General features: G+C 44.3%; 1 protein-coding gene across 2 annotated transcripts; it reads left to right on the top strand.

Moving 5' to 3' along the window:
* The first annotated feature begins 7283 nt into the window (after window positions 1–7283).
* On the top strand, window positions 7284–16706 carry nlgn3b (neuroligin 3b). Of its 2 annotated transcripts, XM_076273491.1 has the most exons (6): window positions 7284–7668; window positions 8178–8231; window positions 8525–8680; window positions 9110–9295; window positions 14557–15349; window positions 15794–16706. In XM_076273491.1, exons 1-6 carry the CDS (start codon window positions 7284–7286, stop codon window positions 16704–16706), a joined length of 2487 nt encoding a protein of 828 aa, XP_076129606.1. The 2 variants fall into 2 exon arrangements, with proteins under 2 accessions (XP_076129606.1, XP_076129607.1); XM_076273492.1 differs by lacking the exon at window positions 8178–8231 and having other exon boundaries at window positions 7293–7668.
* Window positions 16707–21481: the final 4775 nt, after the last annotated feature.

Genomic DNA, 21481 nt, shown 5'->3' with positions numbered 1-21481 from the left:
TGGTACGCTCAGGAGATTATAATTTTGTTCCTTGTGGATTAGAGTGTGTTTATATGAATTGTTTTAGTAGTGGTAATGGATATAGTCAAACATGTCTCATCATCCAAATAATGCATTGCTTTATGTTCTTTTAAAGCAGGTGACTGCAGAGAAAGAGACCTGGTCAGTTTTGACCCCCCAAAAAGCCCATGGTGAATTGATGCCAGCAGAGTCTGAAGTTGCCTAACCTGATGTGAAAATCAGATCGTACTGATGATGCAACACGACTTGAATCATGGGACTTGAAGTCTCTCAGTGCCTTACCGCGCCTACTGCGTCAGAGCAATGCAAACTGTCACCCAACAGGAATCCCAACAAGAGTAAAAAATGAGAGACAAAATCCTATATCAATGAAACATTCACCTATTATTACAACATTTCTGTATACATTCATTTTTCAAAGAGGAAAAAAACAGTAATCTCGAGAAACTCCATCTTGTTCTCGGACACATAAGAATGAAAGCTTCACTGCTGAAAGCTTCACTTTAAATCATCATAATCTCTTTTTAGCCATATTTTAATCAAGAAAATATTTAATGAAGTTATATTGTGTTGCTTCATTTAACATTACTGTCATCTTGATGATTTAATATAAATATACGTGTAACATTATAGTTTATTTTATTAAACTTAGGACAGAACATTTCTAGAATAAGAAACATAGAGAGAACCTTAGAGGTATTGCTACCCCAGTTGTTGTTTTCCAAACTACAGGATATGTTATTTCCCCCATATTGATAACAAATTCGACTCACTGGCTCACACATGTATTGCTTAGTGTTTATGACACCATTATGAAAGCAGACAACAGTACGCTACCTAATTTGTCAGCTGCTAAAAAGAATAAAGTTAAAAAATATCTATATTATTATTATTACTTTGGTGCCATACTGTCATTTGGGCATATGGTTGAAATGTGCAGTTTATAAAAAAGAATGGTTAAAATTGTGTGTGTCAGTGACATGATTATTCTTGCCAGTGAAAGAAATTATCCATGCACTGATGAGAATTAGCTGATGCAAGAGACAGTGCAATGACTTGACAATGATGTCCTACTCATTCTCTAAAACTGAAAGGGGGCATATGTTTTTATTTTATTTTTTATTTTATTTTTTATTTCAACATGTATTTTCATGTATCTCCTGTGTGCAAAGAAAGAAACTGGAAATTACAGAATCAGTCCTTAACGACTTTGTGATTTTTAAAATATAAAAATATAGCTATAATTCTGTGAAATACAAAAATGTACAAAGAGAAGACCGAAACGACAAAATGTAAAGACAAATACAGTATAGTTTTGTAAATGAAGGAGAGTTCTTTATGTATGTGTATATTCTTTAGCTGATTTTCTAGTGAAGCCATTTTCCTCTGTCCATTCAATCGATCTTCAATGCATGTGAACACTGGTGACTGTGCTTTCACCAGGACATGACTGCTACTGATCTGCAGACCCCTAAGACTTATCTGAACGTACTGATCTTCAGCTCTCATCCACCTCGGCACTCTAAAGCACTAGTCATGTCAGCATTGCAACTCACAGGCCTGCATGTGTGGAGTAAGAAAGCCTCGCTATGAGACGTTTAGTACATTTTGTAAATAAAATGACTTTAAGACAATCCTGTTTCCATATTTTGATTGGACTCTGTTGAAATGAACGCTGAAATGCAATTATAGTGTCTTTCCTTTGTGGCTTAGGAGTCTGAAAAAAATGTTTCTTGTTGTTGTGGTGTCTTAATGGTAGTTTAATCTCAGCTCTCTGCAGTAGAGACCACACATTGAGTAAACCTTCTCATAGTATCATTCACTTGCTTTACTGATAACTGATAACACACTATAATACAATAGAATAGAATCAGACAGAAAGACAGTATATACTTACTGATAACACACTATAATACAATCGAATAAAATCAGACAGAAAGACAGTATATAGGCCTACATACTGATAGCACAATAATACAATAAAATAGAATCAGACAGAAAGACAGTATGATAACACCATAATACAATGTACTGTAATAGACTCAGACAGAAAGACAGTATATACTTTGTTGTTCTGTCACATCGCTCTAATGTGTTGATGTCACTGAGATCTCCATTAGACAAAACAGAACAAGCAAGCAAAGAATAAATATGAAATGTACTTCCATTTTCTTTTCCTTTGTTATGTCAGAACTTCATATTATGTAAAGATAAGAAACCACATATTATATTGCAGTATTTCCACCTCAACCTTGACTGTGGGAGGGGGGTTAAGTAATAGCCTCTGTGAGGGTTGGAGGAGGAGGGTTGTAATACTATCTGATGAATGTATTTTGGCTCTAAAATAATACAAATTGCATTATGGATGTAGTTCAAATATTTAAGTTTTGTGATGATCCGAATCACGTATATGATGGCACATGGACAGAAAGAGAGAGGGTGTTATTCTGGGCGTTCTCAGCCAGTTACATGATACTGCATCCAAAGTAGCGATGTACTAGGGGGAAAAAACAGAGCACATCTTAAAACTTTTATGACATATCTATTATTAATTGTGCTGATTTTTTCTGTAGCTCTTAAATCAAAGTGTTACACTTGTAGAAGTTGACCCTGTTTTTTAATGCATGACTTGATTTTCAAAGTGGTCCATGATGGGATGGGTCGAAGTGATAACATTTGTCCAGCTGTTGTACCCCAAACCACCACTGGAGGACACTGCTGATTTGATGGGAACCGTCACAGTAGCTTCAAATCAGAAGGTAGGAGGTAGGAGAGTTACCTTCCTACTTTGTATCAGCATCAACAACAACAACAACCCAGTGGAGAGAGTATGAGGATCAGAAACGCGTTCATGTTGCTTGACCACAGAGTAGCCTACATATTTGGAATATACACACGTGTAGGTCTTTATTCTGCACTGCACATCATTTTGCTGTCTACTAATTAGGCCTAGCTTAACATCAGCAACAATAATTGTTATAATAACCATCATCATCATCGCAATGGAAACTGTGGGAAGAAGCAAACCCAAAGATGGTGAGCAATTTAAAACCCCCTTAGAACTAGGCTACAGCCACAATTCCCTAAAATTCCTTCAACCAAGAAGCTGTGGTACAAAAATATCACTTGATTACATTACAAATTGTAGAAGTTGGGTGCAATTTTAGAAGTTATATAATGACTATTTATTTTGTTGCCTCCAAGCAATATATTTCCTCGTCTTTTAGGGACAGACGAGCTCCTCTGTGGTTGATATTAATGGAGCAAGGTTCTCTTTTTACTGTCCAAAAGCTGTTCTCCACTAGATGTCACCAAACAACTAGGCTACAGTAACTCAAGAGCCCGCATCCTTTCACTAGCCAATCACCATGGCATCCATGGACTGCATAGGCTTAGAGGCTCTCATTTCCCTGTGTAGGGAAATTAACAGGCAGACAGACTTAAATGGAAAGGGACATAGGCTCTAACCTGTTTTATCCTAAAAAATAGACTGCTGTGACATGGAATGGACTATCCTCTCCAGAAGATGGACCAAAGCCTGAATCTTATCATGAAATTTGAACTCCCATAATTAATATAATGTAGTCTGGTATGTCTACATTGTGATGTAATCAATTATTCTTACTCGTACAAATCCTACAGACAAATGCTCGCCGTTCTTCGTTTATTCACGACTGCTAGTAATAACACGCGTGTCCGCCCTCACCGTTGCTTAGAAACGCGCATGGTTGCTGGTGCTCATGAACGACCTTGCGTCCGTGCCCGCGCGCGCGCACCCTTAAAACAGATCTACTAAGATAGACGTTAATTAAAAGGAAGAAGGCACAAGGATTTATAAGATAATCGACAGAAGCATCGCTAATGGGCTCTATGGATGATAATGAGATGTGATCCTATGGTTTGTTTTTGTGAAGAGACAGCCTCTAGAATTATGTCGACATCGTTTGGGATTAAGACCAGACATGGGATGAAGAACGCGGCAGGTAAACTGAAATGGTCTTGTTTCCGTGCTCAGCCAGATTGAAACGATTGCAGGTTCTTTGCAATCAAATGAACTGTAGGGAACGTGGTAACAATGTATCTTCTGTCTGAATCACTGACTAGGCTATACAAGGGAAATACTTTGATATTGCATGCAAGTGATCATTTTGATTGAACAAAGGTGGACGTATGATGAAATCGTATGATTTACATTGTGTTGCGTGAGAGAAAGAACTGCAATTGTATCACTTGTCGTTGTGCTGACCGATATGTATTGCAATTACACATTTTACAACCACTATAGCCCGTGGTAGTAATGGGTAGCCTATAGCGCACGGCATCCTGAACTAGGCATCAAAAGAGGGCGACTTACCTTCGTACTGCATCTCACCGCGCGCGGGTGGGTTTCGGGTTTAATCAAAGGATTGGGTCTGTAAAGCCTACGCTCGTTTGGATTTTTAGGTGACATTTCATTTGGTGATCTGCAGGGGGGGGATATAAACGCATCTTGGTTGCATCTCACTCTTGGCTGGTGGTGACATCCTGAATAAATAAAATATTTTGCCGAACTGGTGGGCCCGCGCGCATCACCATATTGCACACATTCTTCTATGGATGTATCGTCTATAAGTGTGTGGTGTAACCAGATCTATTTACCTGTCAGATTTAATGGCTCACTTTGTTTTACTGTTCATGTGTTTATACTGATTTGTAGTTTGATTTATTTGAGATCAGCACCTGTTGTGGAGTAAATTAACAGCTCACGTCCGTCCTGCCCATAGGATGGACAGTTGTGATTCTGAATGAATGTCCACGTTTACGTCGTCATATAACACTGTGCTCTGAGCAGAAATTGCCAGGTACATCAATATGCCTAAACATGTTGCCAAAAATCTAGGTTAGCTGTCGACTGACTGTTATTGCTCAATTTGCTTTTCATTTTCATGTTTTAGCATGCCGGTCTAATATTAGTTTGAAACAGGCTCAATATCGCATCAATTCGTGTGACCTCGCTAGTTCTTAATGCAAATGCTATTCAGGACAGGTCGCACCGAGGACTGTGCGTGAATTCCATGTTTTCATAATTAGATACATCCGCATAATTTATCCTCCAAAGATCTCCCCATAGCATTGCGCTTAAGTAGCGTAATTACAGGAAGGAGGTTCTTACCTATTGGTATTCATGTCTCGTTTGGTACTCTCCACCGTCTCCCCCGCCGTGCGTCCAAGGAATACACACACACACACACACACACGCACGCACGCACGCACACGCACACCTCTGAACAGTCAAGACAGCTTTTAACGCGCGTTGGCCGAACCTCTCTAGGATTCCTGCAGTAGGTCTATCTCTTGATAAACGCGTTGGTGAGACATAAACCTGAATAGCCACTTGTCCAATATCTAGTGCCAAATACGACGAATGAGAATTTAATGTGGGCAGCCTCTCAGCGCTTTGATTCGAAAATGTTTTGAATGCAGGTGAAAGCTAACGATGTTTGTCGGCAGCTATTTGTTTTCTTTCGTGGGGTCTGAATTATTTCTCTTGTGAGTTCTGGCTGTGCCAAGCGGTACTGTCAATAATATTATCAGTCGCTCACCCGAGGTATTGTTGCATTCTATACCAACAAGAGGCCTCTGCGGGTGGCCATTGATTTCAAATAAACTGTCTTGTAAACATGCACTTGAAAACATGGATTTACCACACTTTGTAGAGTCGAGCCTTTCCTGACAGCCTATGACAGGGATGGATTTCAGGAACAGTCCAAGCATGTGTTTTGTTTGGTGCTGTTTAACCAGACACACACACACACACACACACACACACACACACACACACACACACACACACACACACACACAAAGACACACACAAAGACACACACAGACACACACAGACACATTTATGATTTTATGATCATTTTAGGCCTACTCTGTGCAGCAGGAGAAATGATCTGTTTTTGGATGCTGAGACTGTTGTCTCTTAGGTGTGCTTTTCTCAGTGCTTGCAGTTGAATCGTGAGAGGGTGTTGTCACAGCAGCACTTGACAGATACTGTCCACTCAGCAGTATATTCAACCCTGTTTACATTTTAAACACATATGGTCATGCACTTTTTCACAATGTCATTGTGTCAACGCAGATTTATGCCAAGACTGTGTGCCAGGGATGTCAAACTTCTCTGTTATGAAAAATTAAGTGCACTTGAAAATACACTCTCATATTAAGTGTTGGCTCACGCTCTGGTGCACGGATATACACACAGATACACACACACACACACACACACACACACACACACACAGACACACACACACACACACACACACACACACACACACACACATATGTGTCCACCACACACTCTCTCTCTCTCAAACACAGACACATACACACATGCATGCACAAAAGCACCTTTGAATTATTAACATGCCAGTATGATCACAGTCAAATGTGGTGTGTAAGCTACTGTAGGAAAGGTCTTTACAAACCAGTCTAGAGTCTGAAACTAGCTGGTGTGGTGTGCCTGTGTTAGTGTACAGATATGTGATGCTGTTTGTGTAATGTTTTTTACAATGTAGTGTACAGACTCCCTCTCCGTGCATCAACATCAGAGAAATTGCACCATGAGATCACATTTGTTTGTCATTTAAGAGTTTGGGGGGGGGGGGGGGGTACGGTATGGGACTGCAAACATGTACTCCAATATAGAAAGTTGGCTGTTTTTGTTTGTTTGTTTTTCAGGGCTGAGGTGTTCATGAGGACTGGAGTGGGAAGTGATCTGCAATTGTGAACTAATGAATCAATGGCAGCAGCAGCCGTGTCAGGAACACCCAGTAGAGAGAACAGTGTGTGCCTTGGTTCGGGTCAGAGGTCGCATCCCGCTGCCCAGTGACGACCACTAGTTCCCATCTCGGGTGAGAAGTGGAGTCGCCTCGGCACTTGTCTGTGTGTGTGTGTGACAGGGTTAGAGTTTTCTGCAAGGGATATGCGGTGCTCGTGTAAGTGTGTGTGAGTGTGTGTGTGTGGGTGAAGGAGAGCACGTGTGAGAGGTGTTTTTTTTTGACAGTGCTAACCAGCCCAGTCCAGCTCGCAGGAGCCCCCGCGACACAATCAAAAACAAACCCAGCTTGTGAGCGTGCTCGTTGCCCCCGCGCGCGGCACATTCGACCGCCCTGCCCCAGACCATGTGGCAGTGCCTGATGAGTGCCCACCGCCTGTCATGTCCGCAGCCGCCCAAACCCCCGAGGACTTGCCCCCTCGCCCTCGTCTTCGTATGGATGCTCTCCTCCCTTGGGCCGGTGGCCGTGGTGACCGGCGTGACCTACCAGCCGGTGGTCAACACGCAGTACGGCCGGCTGCGGGGCATGCGGGTCCAGCTGCCCACAGAGGCCCTGGGGCCTGTTGACCAGTACCTGGGGGTGCCGTATGCCTCGGCGCCCGTGGGCGAGAAGCGCTTCACGGCCCCCGATGCCCCGGCCACCTGGCCGGGTGTGCGTAACGCCACACGCTTCCCACCCGTCTGCCCGCAGAACATCCGCAACGCCGTGCCCGAGATCATGCTGCCTGTGTGGGCCACGTTCAACATGGACACGGTGGCCACTTACTTGCAGGAGCAGAGTGAGGACTGCCTCTACCTGAACATCTACGTGCCCACACAAGGGGGTGAGCTGCCATCTGTATATTTCTTTCTCTCTTTATCTCTCTCTCTCTCTCTCTCTCTCTTTCTCTCATACAAATATGTAACCTGTGTTGTGTTGAACCTGCGTGGTTCAGCCCTGCACACGCCCAGACTCGAACCCGCGAAACAGCAGCACCTCGGATCGGGAGTCGAGCATGCTGACAATCGAGCTAAAAGCCCAGGCTGCTAGCTTTCATGCCAGCACTACTCTTACGGCGTCGGAGAGTGAGGTTTACTAACGTTCCACACACACAGCTATGCTAGCTGGCATCCGTTACACATACACACAGATATGAAAACACACACCATTTACATGCTGTAAAACCACAGTGATTTCACAGTGACACACACACTACCGTTTCCGGCTGAAAGACAGGTCTTGAAAGACAAATCTGTCCAAAAAAGCCATCACAGTTTGGATTAAGGATGTTTCGTCTTGACTTGTACTTGACATTATGCTTTTCTCTTCTCTCCCTTTGTGATGTCCCTCCAGGGGCCAAGAAACAAATGGAGGAATCCCCTGATAAGGACAGCGAGGATGATGACGGTTTGTTCTCTTCACCTTCCTCCCTTCAGTACAGCTTCCTCTCAGTCTTCTAGCCACATTTTTCATGGCTGTCATAAATATTAAATGTATCTGGCTTTCCCACCTCTTGCATCATCTTCACCTCACAAACTTGAAAGTAAACATGTAGGAACACAAATTAAACATCAAGAGCGTCCCCGTAGCCTCAAGTGTCGCGTCAAAAATCACCATGAAAACAATTCTGTGCCCCACCGACACAAAAGACCCGCAAAAACACAAACAGATTTATTTATACTGATGATGTTGCGTTGCAGGACTCCGCGAAGCGAGGGACGATCCCAAGCCAGTGATGGTGTTTGTGCATGGAGGGTCCTACATGGAAGGGACGGGAAACATCATGGATGGAAGTGTGCTGGCCAGCTATGGGAATGTCATCGTCATTACCCTGAACTACAGAGTGGGCGTACTGGGTGAGTTGACAGCTGGACAATGTGTTGGCAGGAGCAGTATCTTCATATTAACTGCAGAAGAAGATACATTCAGCATGTGAAAAAGCCTTCCCTTGTGAAATCTACTGAACAAGTCGCAATCACAAAGCAATCACCTTTCAAGGAACGCCAGCATTCAAATAGATTAAAAAGATATCAGCAGAAACATTCCGATTAAGAGATCCTAGAAGCCTCACAAGATTAGCTTTCAAACACAGACACTCTGGAGGATTGCCTTTTTACTGTAAACCAGATAAAACCCTTTGCATAGACAGAGTAATGGGAGATTTTTTGGCTTAGTGAATTGCTGAATAGAAATGGAGGCGTTAGCTATTGTGTTAAAAAACTCTACAGTTGAAGCATTCTCTCCTCGAGAGACACAACAGGACTCAGTTCTGTGATCCATTCCAGGGTTCCTGAGCACAGGGGACCAGGCAGCCAAAGGGAACTACGGCCTGCTTGACCAGATCCAGGCCCTGCGCTGGATTAGCAGGAACATCGTGTACTTTGGGGGAGACCCCAAACGCGTCACCGTGTTCGGGTCCGGGATCGGAGCCTCCTGCGTGAGTCTCCTCACGCTGTCCCATCATTCAGAAGGTAAGAAATCCTTAAAGAATGAAAGGGTAAATGGAGCATTTACATAGCGCTTTTCCACTCCTCCGAGCAGAGGCTGCCAGGCAGGGCGCCAACCTGCACATCTGGAGCATTTTGGGGTTCAGTGTCAGTGTTCAATTAAGGAGGTGCGTGTTTAAGTTCCCTACTAGACATACTAATCAGTTTAATTCCCTACATCCCTGCTAATTCAGTCGTCTCTATGTTAAGTCTGTGTAGCGTTATATAAGCACTTTTGAACAGATGTGGCAGTCCCCTAATGACAGATTTCTTTTGACGGTCATCATCAAGCCATTATTTGAAACATTATTTTACTAAGAAACCCAGTGGCTGCTACTCTCGTTTTCCACTATTCATGTCTAGAACACCCTGATCCCATAGTGGACAGTGGAGCTGACACGAGTTTCTTCATCGAATGCAACAGGAGTGCCATGTGGTGGAGTGATTGTGGCAGCATATGGCATGTGTTCTTCCTCTTTTCTCCCTTCCTAACATCCCGGTGCTCTGATGGCACATGTGGTGGATTAAGCCGACGCAGAACGCCTGGGGACAGAATCTCTGCTTTGGAACCAGTGGGAGGAGTAGGAAAGGTGTCGCTCATGATCCCCCCAACCCCCCAGCCCTCCTCCATCACTACTCCCTGCCGCCTTCCCTCCCCTGTCCTATCAGTAATCAACCTAAAAGCGTCGAGCTCTAAGGCGACAGGCTCCTCCTCTCCACCAAAAGCAGGTCGTATATTACAGGCCGCGGGCTCTGTCCTCCCCAATCAGATGCAGCATCAGGCGCCACGCTCACTTAGTTCATCTCCTCGTTCATCAGCCGCATGTATTTATGTATTCATGTGTATGGGAGTTTGTTTTAATCACACACTCTCAGCTCCCACAGCTCCTGATGGCACCATGGTTTGGTGTGGTTTGGTGTGGTGTGGTGTGGTGTGGGGTGGTGGTGTGGGGTGGTGTGGTGTGGTGTGGTGTGGGGTGGTGTTGTGGTGTGGGGTGGGGTGGGGTCAGTGGAGATGTAAGGCAGGCTGCCTTGGAGAGACAGAAGAAAGGCAGAGGTACAGTGAGTGTCCAGGAAGGGGCTGGGGAGGGCTGGGGAGGGCTGGTGGGTGGTTGGAAGAGAGGGAGGGACAGAGAAGAGAAGAGAGAAGAGTGTTGAAGTGATGGAGCGAGAGTGAAAGGGAAGAGGAAGAGCGAGGGCAGAGGAAGGTCAGATGATGATAAATGGAGCGGGAGCGGGGGTGGGGGTGGGGGTGGAGGTGGAGGTGGAGGTTGGTGGGGGTGGTGAAGGTGTGGGTGGGGATGGTGGCGGTAGCGGCAGCGGTGTACATCGTCCCCTTCCCCATGCCAGGCAGTCACCTTGCACACTGCACACTGCAGCAGACACCACTGATGTATGGGCAGGCCAAATGACCTCACAGAGGTAAAAAGCACACAGCCCATCTAATGTAGATCACAATCTGAATTAGCATGTGGGTTCTGTCCATGGAGATATATGAGATATACTGTACAAGATGAGGTTGTTATGACCTAGTCAGTGAACTTTCACTGCTTACTGTATATATTTTATTCAGATATACTTCACTAGCTGGTGGCTCCATCAGATAAGTCTGCAGAAATGACTGTATAATCAAGCAATTTTACCAAATTATTTAGCAATCACACATGCATTGTGATGGCAATATTTCATTTTTCACATAATGACAGATGACACAGGACCAATTTATGATCAAGGAATATATGAATATATGAAGAGTTTGGTTCCAAAACGCTATATCCTCCTTTTAATGAATTTTCATGAATAGTTTTTTTTTTACATTTTGTTTTCCAAGTAATTTCAGCAGAAATGTAATTGGGTATTGTTTGATTTATTTTTACTCAATCAAAACAACACAAATGCAATTTTATTGATATTACCTGAAATACACAATTAAATTACATGACGTATACAGTGTATAGCCAAACATACTTGTTGAACCAGAACCTATAATGACGGCTAAACATTTTTGAAAGACAGTTTTAAATATATTATTCTGAAAAATTTGTTCGTGTCAAATGTATTTCAATATATCATGTCTTTATATAATGAGAACTTTAGAATCTCGTCTAAAGTACATTTCAAATATGCCCCAGAGACTGTTTAGATGTCTGATGGCTTATAGAGTAGTAGAATTACTTTAATGTACTCCCTCTGACATCTATATGGTGTATGCAGGTTTTTATTGGAATGTTAATCATACATAGCCCTCATACAGTAGCAACAAGACACTATACATTTTTGCTGATAGAACATCGTTCAAAATTGATTTTGACTTGTCCTTGAAGCATTTGCCAATTAAAAAGGACACTGAAATCCATTAAAGGTCCAGAAAAGCTTCAGCCGTCACTTTCTGTATACGACTCAATCTGCCTAGGGTCAGTTACAGGGCAGTAAGGTCTGTATACATGATAATGAATAGGTTAGTTAGGTGTAGAGAATAGAACATGGTGTTTAAAGCCACCTGAGGGATAACAAGTCACAGAAAGTTCAAATAGTCCAGTGTAGGGAATGTATTGTCCATAGGGATTAGGAATTGTCATAGGGCAGATAGTGGGTCGCTAGGCTGCGCGGGCCAGGAATCCGGGCAAGGTGGACAGCAGCAGGTGATGGTAGGACATACTTGTTGAAGCAGAACCTTTTATGATGGCTAATAGGACAGCGTTTTATTTTGAAATATATTTTTTTGAATTTCTTTGAAAGAATTTTAGAATCTGGAGTAAAGTACATCTCAACTAGATGTACTGCAGAGCGGTACAAAATATGACCGCCGCCCAGTCCAGCACATTTTTTCCACAAAAATAAGTCACGCTGAAAGGCATATATGATTGTAATTCATTATGCACACTCAATTCTCATGGTATCTGCTAGACAACAAGTACCAAAACATGATTAGTTCATAGATTTCACATGTAAAATACATTTTATACAACCCCACCGTCATCTTGCCTGTTCATAATTCTGAGAAATTCTTGAATTGTGTGCATGTGTGCGTGTACATGTTTATGTTTATGTGTGTGTGTGTGTGTGTGTGTGTGTGTGTGTGTGTGTGTGTGTGTGTGTGTGTGTGTGCGTGCTTGTGTTTGTGTGTGTGCCTGTGTATGTGCCTTTGTGTGTGTGCATGTGCATGCATGCGTACATATGTCTACTGTGTGAGTATGTGTCATACGTATGATTACTGTGTATGTGTGTGCGTGTGTATCTGTTTATGCACATGTGTGCATATGGAATGGGTTAACATGACCCCTGGAGGCATCCTAGGCCCTACGGTTGGTCATCCTAGGCCCTACGGTTCTCAAGATATTCACAGAAAACTCTGTTGGTGTACGGTCACTAAATGTACACATAAATTAATTTATTGTAAGGCCCCCCATGAACGAAAGTCCACGAAACTTGGCATGCATTCATGCATAGTTTTTTGCTTTTTAATTTTTAACTAGATGGCGCTATACATGAAATAAGTGGTAATGGGATGGGTTGACATGGCCCCTTAAGACCAACATACAAAAAAAAGGTGGTCCTCCTAGGCACTACGGTTCTCAACATATTCACAGAAATCTGTGTCTGCCCTACCCTCCTTTCGGGGGTCCAGTCCAGCGGGGGGGGGGGGGGGGGGGGCTACAGATCAAAACAAAAAACGATGGTTCCATGCTATCCATGTGGGGCTACATGCCCACCAAGTTTCGTGTACCCCGGTCTTTCAGTGTCCTCCCGGGATGCCTTGACGGAAAATTTGCCATGCGAAAAAGAAAAAGAAAAAAATCTGACTAAACCTATACTAAACCTAATTATGACCGTCGCTGCGCGGCGGTCATAATTATACTCAAGAGACTGTTGAGACGTCTGATGGCTGATAGAGTAGGATAATTACTTTAATTTTCTTTCCATGACATTTCATGGAACTTTTACTTCTCTATATGGTGTATGTAGTTTTTTTATTGGAATGTTAATGCTCTCGCACAGTAGCAACAAGACACCATACATTTTAGCTGATAGAACATCTTTCATAATTGATTTTGACTTGTCCTTGAATCATTTTCCAATTAAAAAGGACACTGAAATCCAAGAAAAGATTCAGCCATCACTTTCTGTATCAACCTACAGTACAGTATGTTCTACTTTTCATGACATTTCGTTTGTTATTGCACACAATGACAAACTTGTGACTGATTAATCACTTGAACAAACATTCAGGAATTTGTTGTTAGAATGATACCTTCCAATGGCAAACATTTTGTAGAAGTAGAAGTTAACAGGTTCATGATTGCCCTTATACACATTTTATAATCCAGAAACCACTGCACCATCATAATTTCTGTGATATTGGGTGTTTTGGGTTAAAAATGTTTGAGTTGATGCATTTGCATTTAAGCACCCTGTCGTATAATAATGACTGAAGAGTAAATACTAAGACTGTGTGAGAGACTCTACAAACCAGGCAAACTGAATTATGTGTGATGTAGTATTTCAAGTGTAAGCCATCTCCAATTAAACCTAATTTATGTAAAGTGATTTATCATACTAATGCTGAAGCTCTTCCTGCCGGTTAGCTACGCTCTGTTAATGGACTTTGAAGTAATCTCACGTCTCCTGCGCCTAAGGCGGCTCACGGGCTTCTGATTAGTTCACCATGAGCAACGTACTCCTTCAGAGATCACACATGTGCTCCTCAACTTTTTTCGGTTTCTTGCAAGTGAGTGTGTGTATGTGTGTGTGTGTGTGTGTGTGTGTGTGTGTGTGTGTCTGTGGAGATTTCTGTGTGTCTTTGATCTCTTTCTATCCTTTGATCTCCATCAGCTATTGAAATCAGTATCACTCAGCACTTGTTAAATATCTTTTGTTCTAGTGTTTTTATCGCGCTATAGTTTTTCAATAGCCTTTGTGTACTGGCTGGGAAAGTGTTTTAAAATGTTTAGATTGAACTGATGAACTGTGAACTAATTTCTGTGGGCCTAGTGTCTGTTGAGAAGGCAGCATGTCTTGTTTTCTAGAAAAAGAAGGAAGAGACCAAGATGTGTTAAACTCTTGGGGCCGGTTCCCCATACATGGGTTAGGTCTAGTCCTTTTTGTTAAGGCCCTGAGATTTTAGCCTCGGACTACGCATAATCCGGGTACGGCCTGGAAAATGGCTGCAAGAGGGAGAAATGATAACAATTCTCAGAATCGCCCTCATCAGTCAGTGTTATCTCTGTTCGGTCGTCTGTCCGCAGGCTTGTTCCACCGCGCCATCATCCAGAGCGGCTCGGCGCTGTCCAGCTGGGCCGTCAACTACCAGCCGGTGAAGTACACGCGCCAGCTGGCCGAGCGTGTGGGCTGCAACGTCCTGGACACCCACGACCTGGTGCTGTGCCTGCAGAAACGTGGCCACCGCGAGCTGGTGGAGCAGGACATCCAGCCGGCGCGCTTCCACGTGGCCTTCGGGCCCGTCATCGACGGCGACCTCATCCCCGACGACCCCGAGGTGCTGATGGAGCAAGGCGAGTTCCTCAACTACGACATCATGCTCGGGGTCAACCAGGGCGAGGGCCTGCGCTTCGTGGAGGGCGTGGTGGACCCGGACGATGGCGGCGTGTCGGGCTCGGACTTCGACTTCGCTGTGTCTGACTTCGTGGACGGCCTGTATGGCTACCCTGAGGGCAAGGACACGCTCCGGGAGACCATCAAGTTCATGTACACGGACTGGGCCGATCGGGACAACCCGGAGACGCGGAGGAAGACGCTGGTGGCGCTCTTCACCGACCACCAGTGGGTGGAGCCCTCGGTGGTGACCGCTGACCTGCACGCACGCTACGGCTCCCCGACCTACTTCTACGCCTTCTACCACCACTGCCAGAGCCCCATGAAGCCCGCCTGGTCCGACTCGGCCCACGGAGACGAGATGCCCTACGTGTTCGGCGTGCCATTGATCGGGCCGACAGAACTCTTCCCCTGTAACTTCTCTCGCAATGACATCATGCTCAGTGCCGTGGTCATGACCTACTGGACTAACTTCGCCAAAAGCGGGTAAGGAATGTGTTCATGCCATATCAGCCTGTATAGAGTGATTGAAACAGATTCCTTTTAGCTGAAAATGTTACTGTCAATAGTCAATATTTACATTATGAAGAACACTAACTTAGATACACACTAACAAGACCGAATGAAACCCTGCCATCCATGTGTTTGGTACTGATGTTTGGTACTGCACTCCACGTAGTGTATGTTTGTTGATCACTGGATCCTGAGAGTTTTAGTACTTACAGTATATCAGACTGAGCAATGAGTCTGATGTCTTAAGCAACAACGGGTAATAGATCAACACAATTGTAATTTGCTTTAGACTGTGAGCAGAGTTAGGGAGGTAAAAACCTTTTGAAGTGTAATTTGAGCTTTTATTCACAGTAATGCACTGGGGTAGGACTGAGGATGACTGCTCACATGTGTGTTTCTGTTGCCTTATGTCTGCAGTGATCCCAATAAGCCAGTGCCTCAGGACACCAAGTTCATCCACACCAAGGCCAACCGTTTTGAGGAGGTCTCCTGGTCCAAGTACAACCCCAACGACCAGCTCTACCTGCACATCGGCCTGAAGCCGCGCGTGCGCGACCACTACCGCGCCACCAAGGTGGCCTTCTGGAAGCACCTGGTGCCCCACCTGTACAACCTGCACGACATGTTCCACTACACGTCCACCACCACGCGCGTGCCACCCCTCCACACCACCCAGAACCCGCGCTCCAACCAGCGCCCGGGCAGCAAGGGCCACTCCAACACCAAGCAGCCGTCGGCGTCCACCGCCCACAACGGCGAGGGCGCGCGCGGCCCGCTGGTCATCGCCAACCCGCGCGACTACTCCACGGAGCTGAGCGTGACCATCGCCGTGGGCGCCTCGCTGCTCTTCCTCAACGTGCTGGCCTTCGCCGCTCTCTACTACCGCAAGGACAAGCGCAGCCGGCAGGACACGCCGCCACAGCCCACGCCGCCCCGCGGCCAGATCTGCTCCTCCGTCGGCGCCTCGTCCAACGACATCAGCGGCCTAGCGCCGGCCACCATCAGTGGGAACCCGGAGGTGGGCGGGATCGGCGGCGGCAGCAGCGGCCTGTGCGACGCCCTGCGTCTTACCCCGGCGTCCTCTCCGCGCGACTACACACTCACGCTGCGACGCTCGCCCGACGACATTCCGCTCATGACGCCAAATTCTTGTGCCATGACGCCCAACTCCATCGCCATGACGCCCAACACGGTGACCATGTCGCCCAACACTATCACCATGACACCCAACTCGTTGATGGGACATCCCAGCATGCATCCCTACAACACATTCACCCATGGCTTCAACTCAACAGGTTTGCCACACTCTCACTCCACTACTCGGGTATAAATCTCTCTCATACCCACAACACCACTCAAACATTACCACTCCAGTTACGCCAGAGGGCTGCACTATGAAGTGAAGTAACTGGCGTGTTCTTTTAGATGTCAGCGGTACTCCTGAAGTTACCTGGATAAGCCTACTTACTTAACTTCAATTCAAAGTGCAGTCGCCAAAGGAGCAATTCCCCTAGACACCATGACAGTAGAAATCCCTCTCATGCTATTAGAACTTCTCGTTGTATTATCTATCATTCTTTGTGCCACACATGGTTGTATATTGTACCATCTGCACTGAATTCATATGCCATTGTGTTTTTCTACTAACTGAAAATAACGCTGAGCCCACAGTATTTAACCTACTGCCACCCTTTAATTCATCACCATCCCAGCCCAACTACCCTGTGGGAGAGCCACAGAGTTCACCTTGCACAGTGTAAAACCATGTTGAAAAATCCCAGCTAATAGAGTCATGGACAAAAATGTACCTTTCGGATTTCCATTGAAAAGCTCTCACCCCCGTTTGGATCAGTTTTGTTGTCAGTTTGTCTATTCCATCCTCAAGACTGGCTGTTCTATCAAAGCTAAACAACCCCTGAAGAGGAGTTTTGTTTGTTGGCGAAAGCTTATCTGTAGATTGGACATTGAAGGATCTCTCCGGAACTTTCCGGAGCCCTCTGTAAGGCATGGACTATAGGCGTTTATTTTAAGAAAAAAAGACTGAACTGAATAAAATAACGAATCACAGCCCATGTGCTGACGAATGTAGAAGAACCAGGTCAAAACCGTGTATATATTTATATCACAAAAGCCACACAAGTGTGCCAAGCTTTCTATGGACGTGAGGTGCTGAAGTGCCAAACTAGAACGTTCTGTTGTGCCAAACCCAGAACACTGCCTCGGAACACTCAAAAGCATTTGCCGCTTTGCTCTGTCCTGTGACGCTCATCATCAAATCTACAGGAATAACCTACAGGAGGATCTCTGTAACAACATACTCCTTGTCTCGTGCACGACAGCGGAAATGGTACTCTTGCTGAGGGTCACAGTGTAAATGCACTGCAATATATTGATCATTGTTCTGTAATATCTGTACAGCAGGTTTTTACAATAAGTCCACTAAAGGTTGTTTCTTTCTAGGCTTTTCCAAGCTTCTACATTTATGTGCATCAAGACATTTGGTCAGAAAACGAAACCCTCTTGGGATTTTACAGGCATTTCAATCATGTGTGTGTGTGTGTGTGTATGTGTGTATGTGTGTGTGTGTGTGTGTGTGTAAGTGTGTACGTTTTTCTTTTTTTTTTGTACTTTTTTTGAGAGAGGTATGACTCAGGAGAGAGTATCATGGGAGGACAGATGAATTCTCTGACTGGAAAATGGTGCAACGTTTGAAATGAATATTTGAACTTCTGACAAAAAGAGTCAAATTAGTCTGCTGTGAAAATGCACAATATGCCTCAGAAGCTGTCTCTTTCGCGTCATGTGGGTGTGCTCAGAGAGACACAAACAGGGGAAGGAGGGAGAAAAAAAAGCTAGACAAGATGAGTGAATGTTTGTATTTATGTTTTTGAAATTAATACATTTGTGTGAAATGTCTTGCGCAAGGACTAATTATGTTATAGTAATGCAGTGTCGTATTGTCTCTTATTATACCTTTGATCTATTTTTCATTTCTCCAATTTATCTTGTTAGTTTAATGTTTCTTCAGTGGTGAAAGCAGTTGAGGGAGGCACCTCATCAGCTTAAAAGACATTGTTTGCTTTGCTTGAAAATATTGCCCTTTTCGTATCAGATACATTTAGTCACTGCTTTTCTAGTTTCTTATGAAACATAATGAATGTGCAAATATATAAAAAATATACATATAGGGCTTCTTCAAGGGTATTTATAAGGGTGTATAGAATAATGTATAAACTACCTGTATCAGTCAGACTTAGATATGTCCATGGGTTGCATATCTAAGGTTTCCACAAACGACTCGTTATTCATCATTGACTGTACAACCTCCATTTTCTGGGTTCTAAATAAATGAACCCTCGGTTATGGCTGTACTTTACAGACACCCACATACATTCCTGGGTTTTACTTGGAGAGTTAGATGTCTCTCTCTCTCTGTCTCTCTCTCTCTTTCACAGACACTCTCTCTCTCTCTCTCTCTCTCTCTCTCTCGCTCTCTCTCTCTCTCTCTCTCTCTCAGTCACTTTCTCACTCACACACAGTAACTTGGAGCCTATTTCCTTTTAATGAGGCACTTTCAATAGCTGTGGGTGGCTGAATATGAATCACTATCAGCCCAGACCGATGGATTTCCAAACAGGAACTGAAATATGTAAATTGAATTACCATGATATACCATTATATTGTAAATTGATTACTGCTCACATGATTGACATTGATTGTTATAACTAATTGTATGGACATGAGAGACACATCTTACCAATTACAGTATTATTTTCGGCTTCATTGTATGTCTACGGCCAGGATGCTCAGATGTTTATACTTTGTGCCATACTGAAATGTTGCTTTGTCAGAACAACTGGGGTAAACATGGTCATTTCCTCTTTTTGATACACTGTAACATTTCCGTTCTGAACTTTACAGTAAACTGTTTGCTTACAGTATGTTTATGCTTTCTGAGTCTTAACGGTTGACTTCTTCCGAACACGGACCTGTTCAAAGAGAAACACACACACTCCTTGTCCTTGTGCTTGTAGTTTGGTAATGGACTTGGCTGGAAAAAATACAATCATTTTTGGCATTAGAATAGAGTAGTCGGGAAAATTCTGGGGCAAGTGAGTGAAACAGCTGCCGAGGGCAAAGTGAATTAGTCTGAAGTAAGGTGTCATGCCTGGCCAGTGGAATAACTTCATACAGGAATGGATCAAACTGCTGCTTTAGCTGCTCACGTGGACCTGTGTGCCACTGGAGCGACACTTTGGCAGAGCCCAAACCATCCACTTCTTCCTCATTAGTGATCCAGTGGAAGACCCTATTTAATTGGCAATCAGCTCTCTGGAGTGAAAAGGCCCCGATGCCCCCAAACACACTCTGATAGGATCACCATGACAACATCAGACTCTACCTGAGGTTCGGAGGCATGTGCATTTGGCAAAATCCTTTATTTCCACTTGCAAAATCTGCTGGCTGTTTAATAGCAGAAATACAAAACATTTATTATTATTATTATTATTATTATTATTATTATTATTATTATTATTATTTCAATATTAGGGCCTACAGTAAATCTAGACAAAGACTGAATAAGAGAACATTGTTAGAGAAACATAGTTGGTTCACAAAAAACTCCTTTAGGCATTCAATTTCATTTAATCACCACTGAACTAGAATATGCATAATATATTTATATGAACAGATACTATTATAAGCACAATTTCTCAGACCCCTGAAAAACAGAAGATTTGAACGCAAATAGATGTCAAGCATCAGGACACCTCTCTCTTGACCTGCTCATCTTCGATTGTGTGTGTAAGCGGCCACAGACATTGGGGTCAGTGTGTTGGTCAGTGTCGAGCGGCACACTGATATTTTTATCTGCCCGTTATCGGAGGGGCTGGAATGGGGTGGGCAGCGATGCCCTTCAGAGGGACCGTGGCACCCGTGTTTACTCTAAACACACACAGGCCCTATTGTGTGTGCGTCAGGGCTTTGCCACCCATTCAGCCACAGCTGGAGTCGCCCCCTCAATGTGCCCTTGTTCCCGCCAGCCTCCACTTCATCACTGTCACACCGCCGCGGTGCTTGCTGCCGCAGTCAGGTTCTCTCTCTCTCTCTCTTTCTCTCTCTCTCTCTCTCTCCCTCTCTCCCTCTCTCTCACTCTCACTTGCTGGCCGTCCTGGAAAGCTAGTGACCTGCACAGGCCCATGTGAGCTGGCTCAGGTGATGAGATGAGGAGAGAGCTATTGAGAAAAGAGAGTAACGTTAACGTTAGCATCGGCAGTACTGCAGAAACGTCTGCCCCCACTATTTAGTTCTCCCAGGGTTTGTAATGCACAGTCTCTGCACAGTCCCAACCACCAGAGGTTCACTAATTACATGGCGATCATTAACACCTGCCAAAAATCGGTGTTGTCAGTATTTTGTAATGCATGGTAGATGGGAAAACTGGACAGCAGGCAGCTATTTGTTCCTGTTTTCTTGGACAGTGTCCAGTGCCATAGTGAAGTCCTCAGGTATCAGGGCTGCAGGACTGTGCTGGAGTCCACTGCCTGCAGTACGGAGTCCTCTGGGTCCGCTGCCTGGGATTGATGGCTTTCTAAACTGGTTGTGCTATTATCCTGAAAAATGGGTCTCCACAACATACGCTTTAAAATGCAGACATACAAGCCTATCCCTTATCTAATACATATCTCTTATTTATGTTTTTTTGGACACACTAAAACTGGACACATGATGCATGGGATAAATTGTACAGGAGCATGACACTATTCAAGCAAAATTTTAGACAGCTGTTTAGTGGGAGACTTTTTAAGGTGCTTACATAATGATGCAGAACAGCTTTTTGTTGACTGCTACTGATAATACATGGAAGCGCAACATTCATCGCTACAGCCATCTGTATTTTGGAGTCTTTAGAAACCCATATCAGAGATATCCCAAAAAATAGAGAGGGGCATGGTCTATGCTGGTGGTGTGGCTGTTGCCTTGAAAAAGGGGCGTTGTGTCTTTAAGGTCGGTCTGGGGGGTGAGCCAAGGGGGTCTGTCCATTGTTTTCAGGACAAAAGCTCAAGTCAGAATCATAAAAGAGAAGTGAGAGATTAAACTAAT

Source organism: Alosa pseudoharengus, unplaced genomic scaffold (assembly GCF_046254945.1).
Source record: "Alosa pseudoharengus isolate Yale_2024_CS ecotype anadromous, Long Island Sound unplaced genomic scaffold, YU_APseudo_1.1 YU_APseudo_1.1_scf_8, whole genome shotgun sequence".
Lineage (NCBI taxonomy): Eukaryota > Metazoa > Chordata > Actinopteri > Clupeiformes > Clupeidae > Alosa > Alosa pseudoharengus.
This window is presented reverse-complemented; position numbering and strand designations above follow the sequence as displayed.

What these genes read in the sequence shown, in the direction of transcription:
- nlgn3b (XM_076273491.1), top strand. Translation starts at nt 7,284, where the DNA reads ATGCTCTCCTCCCTTGGGCCGGTGGCCGTGGTGACCGGCGTGACCTAC. An exon ending in CTACAGAGTGGGCGTACTGG is followed by an intron (nt 8,681 to 9,109) that starts GTGAGTTGACAG and finishes GATCCATTCCAG; the next exon opens with GGTTCCTGAGCACAGGGGAC. An exon ending in ACTAACTTCGCCAAAAGCGG is followed by an intron (nt 15,350 to 15,793) that starts GTAAGGAATGTG and finishes TTATGTCTGCAG; the next exon opens with TGATCCCAATAAGCCAGTGC.